The sequence below is a fragment of the Psittacula echo genome, assembly GCF_963264785.1.
Source record: "Psittacula echo genome assembly, chromosome: 12".
NCBI lineage: Eukaryota > Metazoa > Chordata > Aves > Psittaciformes > Psittacidae > Psittacula > Psittacula echo.
Window position 1 is genome coordinate 6,882,175 of NC_137747.1, and position 4,671 is coordinate 6,886,845.

The 4,671-nt window shown below is 51.1% G+C and overlaps 1 protein-coding gene across 1 annotated transcript; it reads right to left on the reverse strand.

The window, feature by feature from the left end:
* Positions 1-1,924: 1,924 nt before the first annotated feature.
* HRH3 (histamine receptor H3) lies at positions 1,925-4,376 on the reverse strand (the record flags this gene model as incomplete). Its single annotated transcript, XM_080628137.1, is given in 4 exon segments — positions 1,925-2,770; positions 3,695-3,861; positions 4,086-4,331; positions 4,334-4,376. Coding segments are annotated over 4 exon segments (1,293 nt in total). The 5' UTR covers positions 4,368-4,376.
* Between the last annotated feature and the right edge of the window lie 295 nt (positions 4,377-4,671).

A 4,671-nucleotide genomic window follows, 5' to 3' on the forward strand; every position in this document is an offset into this window, starting at 1 on the left:
CAGACTGCCAAGTCTTGGTACACTTACACTTCAAAGGATGTACTTTAACCCATATATAATGGTCTGACTGAATGTGTCACAAGACTGAAATGTCACATACACAAAACATCTTTTAAACCTGACTTCAGGTGACAATACTGATCAATACTCAACAAATCACTGGAAGAAAGCTGGATAGCATTTTCTTTTATTCCTAGCAGCAGCCAAAAAGCAGTTTGCTTACAACAGCGAAGTGTAAATGGCGGTCACGACACCATAAGCTTTTGGGTGCTACTTTACAACATTTGGGTTTCCATTTGTAAATGTGGTTTTCAGGCTTAAGATCTTGAGCTTCCCTGTATGGTACTGTTAAATATGAGGCTTTTCTATGGCAACTGATTACGTATTTGTATGACTGCCACTGAGCAGTGCCAACAGGGATGGGCGGTTGAAGTCTTTTGCTTTATGGTCATACGACCTCTGTTCCCAAAGAGGTTACAGGATAAATGGGCAAGTGTGATGAAGCATGAGGTAGGAAGCAGAGATAAAACACACAAGACTTTCTGTTAAGACTGAGGTTAAAGCATTGGTGTCTGGAATGTGGTGCTCTGCCTGTGGAATTAGTTGACTGCTTTTAAAGTGTTAAAAATAAAGAAATTGATGCCTGTGTTGCCTGGCTCGGCTCAACCAACTCTCTGTTCAAATGATGTGTTTTAAAAGGAAGCGTGCAGGAGTTCTGGAACTTGCTAAAACGATGAGGTCTGAAACTAACTGAAAAGGAGCACAAGATTCACTTCCCTCAGTACCACATTGCCAAGAGAGTATTTTTAGGATCCTGCAGAAGAGATTTTGAAATGTCTTTGGGAGATCATGGAGGAGGCTCTGGAGAAGCTGATACCCTGCTGGCACCTTTCATGTAGGCGCAGCAGCCCTCTTCCTCGGGGCTCCTGCAGGGCCACAGGCTGGGCTTGCTGCTGCTGCACAGCTCCCCATGTGCTGGGGAGCACTGGTCAATGTGTGGCTGGATGCAAAGAAATCAGATCAGTTTGGAAGGAGGGAATGCCAGCAGGGTACTTCGGGATGCTTGATGCCTCTGAGCAGCTGTGAACTCCTTAGGGCAGAGATTGGGCCCTTCTTGGGAAGTGGAAGGGACATCCATTGCACCACATGCACAGGGATCTAGACGAGAGCTGTAGCTGCTGTAGCAATAATGATAAATTAGTGTTTTCTTTCTGAGGTTCGTTCTTTTTCTGTATCATCACATATGTGTAATACCAAAAGTGCAAGGAAAAAACCCTCCCATTTACGGGGAAGAAGTCAGGTCTGCAAACAGGTAGACTGTAGTTTAGTCCAGGAGGTTTAGGTTACATATTTCTGTTTGATAGCTTTTATGTTTCAGATTATGTTAGCCAAATGCTGGTGCAGCTCTGGCTGACTAGGTGGCAGCAGAACTCTTCTGAGGACAGAGATTTCAGTGCCTGTGGCTAATGTCAAAGTTCAGGGGTCAAAAAGCTATAGGTCAAAGTGCAGGTGTCATAGGTCACCGATTAATGGACAACAGTCAAAGGTCAAAGTTCAGGAGTCAAAGGCCTAAATCTGCTGCTCAAGGGTCAAAGGTTAAAGTTAAGGGCTCAAAGGTCAGGGATGATAGGTCAAAGGTCATAATTCAGTAGTCAAGAGTGAAGGTCAAAGGACAGGATCAAAGGTACAGGTCAAAGTGCCGGGATCAGAGGTCAAAGAGCAACACTTTATGGGCAAGGGACAAAAGGTCATAGGTCAAAGACAAAGCTCAGAGGTCAAAAGGTCATGGTCAAAGGTCAGCACTTTTAGTAGTCAAATGTCAGGTCAAAGTTCAGGAGTCAAAAGGTTATAGGTCAAAGGCAAATGGCCAATGATCAATATGCAGGGGTTAAAGGCCATAGGTCAAAGTTCAGGGGGTTAAAGATCAACGCTTGACGTGGTCAAGGAGTTTCATAAAAGCTCTTCTGAAGCTGTAGTGGCAGAGCGGGTACAGGACAGGGTTGACGGCCGAGTTGATCCACAGCAGCCAGAAGGAAGTCTCGTACCAGAAGTCAGAGATGCAGTGGCCGTGACAGCCGGCACGGATGATCATCAGGAGCGTGTAGGGTGCCCAGCAAATCCCAAAAATGCCCACGATGATTGCCAGTGATTTTGCCACCTTCTTGTCTCTAGAGAGCCTGAAGCGTTGGGTCATGCTCTGGGACACGACCTTCATCCCTTTCTCTAAGGACAGAGCGGATGCTGAGTTTTTACAGCTCTTCTTGTTGCAACACTTGGGTTTCCCAGTGCTCTCAGAGCTTGTTGACAGCAGGGCTTTGGCACCCAGGCTGGTAGTGGAGGCTGCTGCTTGAGCTTTGCTCTTGGAGAGGTCGAGAGTTTCAGCTGGCTCCTTCTGCTCCCACTTGCAGCATTTCAAAGAAAGCTTTGCTTCTGGGCTCGTTTCCATCTCCTCAGTGAAGGACTGGTTGTGCACCTCGTGGAAAATATCCAGGCGTAGTTTGGTGCGTTTCTGTATGTTCAGGTAAATGCTCAGGTTGAAAAACATCACACTGATGAAGGGGGTGAAAAACTCCAGCATGGACGCTGTCATGAGAAAATACCAGTTGTAGAAAAACTCAGCATAGCACTCGCCAGTGGGTATGGTGCTCCGGCCTGAGATGTACTCCCAGCTGATAATGGCAGGTCCGTAAAGCAGGAACGCCAATACCCACACCATCACCATCTTCAGCACTGCTTGCTTGGTGTTGCCTTGCTGGGCTCTGTAGGTGACCTGCAACAGAGGAAACCTTTTCTTAACTATGGTCAGACACCCCAGCTGGTTGAGGCTCTTCACAAATGAACTGTTAGCATTCCTGGTAAAGTTGCTAGGCAATATCCCAGCAGTCTAACAAATTCATATGCCACAGGCAACAGGAGCAATTGCTAGATAAACCATGCTCCTGCAGGGAAGGCTCGGAACCCTCATATTGCAGCTCCAAAACGTGGCATCTGCTCAGTGGAAATGTACCACCTTAGCTGGAGCCCAGCGCTCCGCTGCACCCCATCCTTGTGTCCTCAGCTACGCCCTGTTCCTCCCAGGGAGAGGCATGCACTGAGCTCCTGGGCCAGGTGGGCATCTCCCTATGGCTCTCGCTAAGCCTTGAAGCTAATCTGTGTTGTAGCTGGAGTCAGGGAGCAAGCAGACAGCACTGGATCTGGTCTGCCTGTGAACTGCTCGCTACCTCCTTTGAAAGGCTGAGCTTTTTCATCTCACCACGTACTCAGAGCTGAGGGCTGTGCCCTGCTGAAGCTGGTACTGCAATCTACTGCCTGGGTAGCCAGGGAGAAGCTGGGAGCCCAGCTGCAATCCACTCATTTGTCCTGGAGATAAGAAGTCCCTGCAAGTTAGTGGTAGGTCTGCTTACCTCGCTGGCTGGCTCATATGCTGCTATCCTGTCGTCAGGGAAGGGATCAAACACCTGCACAATGGGATCTGAACATTAAATGATTTAATTATGCCACAAATACTAATCTGAAACCACAGCTGAATTATGTATTTGTGGATAATTACTGCTTTCCATCACCAGGCTGAAACATTCATAATTTCTGGAGGATTCAAAGAGCTTTTAATTATTGCAGAGAGTCTGGAGAATAAAGCAGGTTGAGAGTTATTCCCCCCCCTCCTCCCCCCCGTAGCTGCCATGACAGGACTCACCGCTCTTGTCACCGAGAGGAATCTGTCATAGCTAATCAGCACGATGTTGAAGACCGAAGAGGTGCAGAGCAGGTAATCAACGACCAGCCAGAGTTTGCAGAGGCTCCTCCCGAAGATCCATCTCCCCGTCAGCACATAGGGCACGTACAGGGGAATGCAGAACGCACCTGCAACCGGAGCGGTCCTTTTCCAGCGGGATGCGGGAGTCCGGCTCCTTCCCCCGCCCCGCACGAACCCCGCACACCGCCCCCCGCGGGACCGGCCGGGACGTCGGGAAGGACCCCTGCGGAAGGTATCGGGGCAGGGACAGGAGCTGGGAACCCCGAGGGCAGGAGACGGCCCCGCCGCGAAGTTTCCTCCGGTGCGGTCCGGTCCGGGAACGGCACTTTACCTACTAGGAAATCCGAGACAGCCAGGTTGAGGAGGAAGAAGTTGTTCTGGGTGCGCAGGCTGGAGTCCACCACGAACGCCAGCATCACCAGCGCGTTGCCGGCCACGATGACCGCGATCAGCAGAGCCATCAGCGCGCCCAGCGCTGCTGTGCCCGCGGCGGTGAAGCGCCCGGCGGCGGCGGCGGCGGAGCCGTTCAGAGCCTTGCCACTCTCCATGGCCCGAGCAGCTCCGCGCCGCTCCGCGGGGCCACCGCCCCGGCCCGCCCCGGCCCGCCCCACATCCCCGCCCCGCCGGGGGCTGCAGCCCCGCGCTGCCTTGCGGCCGGTGGGACCGGCACTCCGGCTCTCAGCATCCCTGCATCCCTCAGAGCACCCGTGAATTTTCCCTGAGCATTTCTGCATCTCCCTAGAACAACCCCAAATCCCCCAGAGCATTCCTGAATCTCCACCAAGCATCCCTGCATTTCCCCTTCCCCTCTCAACCCAAGAACATCCCTGTGCCCCTCCTAGAACACCTCTACATTCCTCATTCCCCTTAACTTGGGAGCATCTTTGAATTCTCCCTTGCATTCCTCACAAGAACAT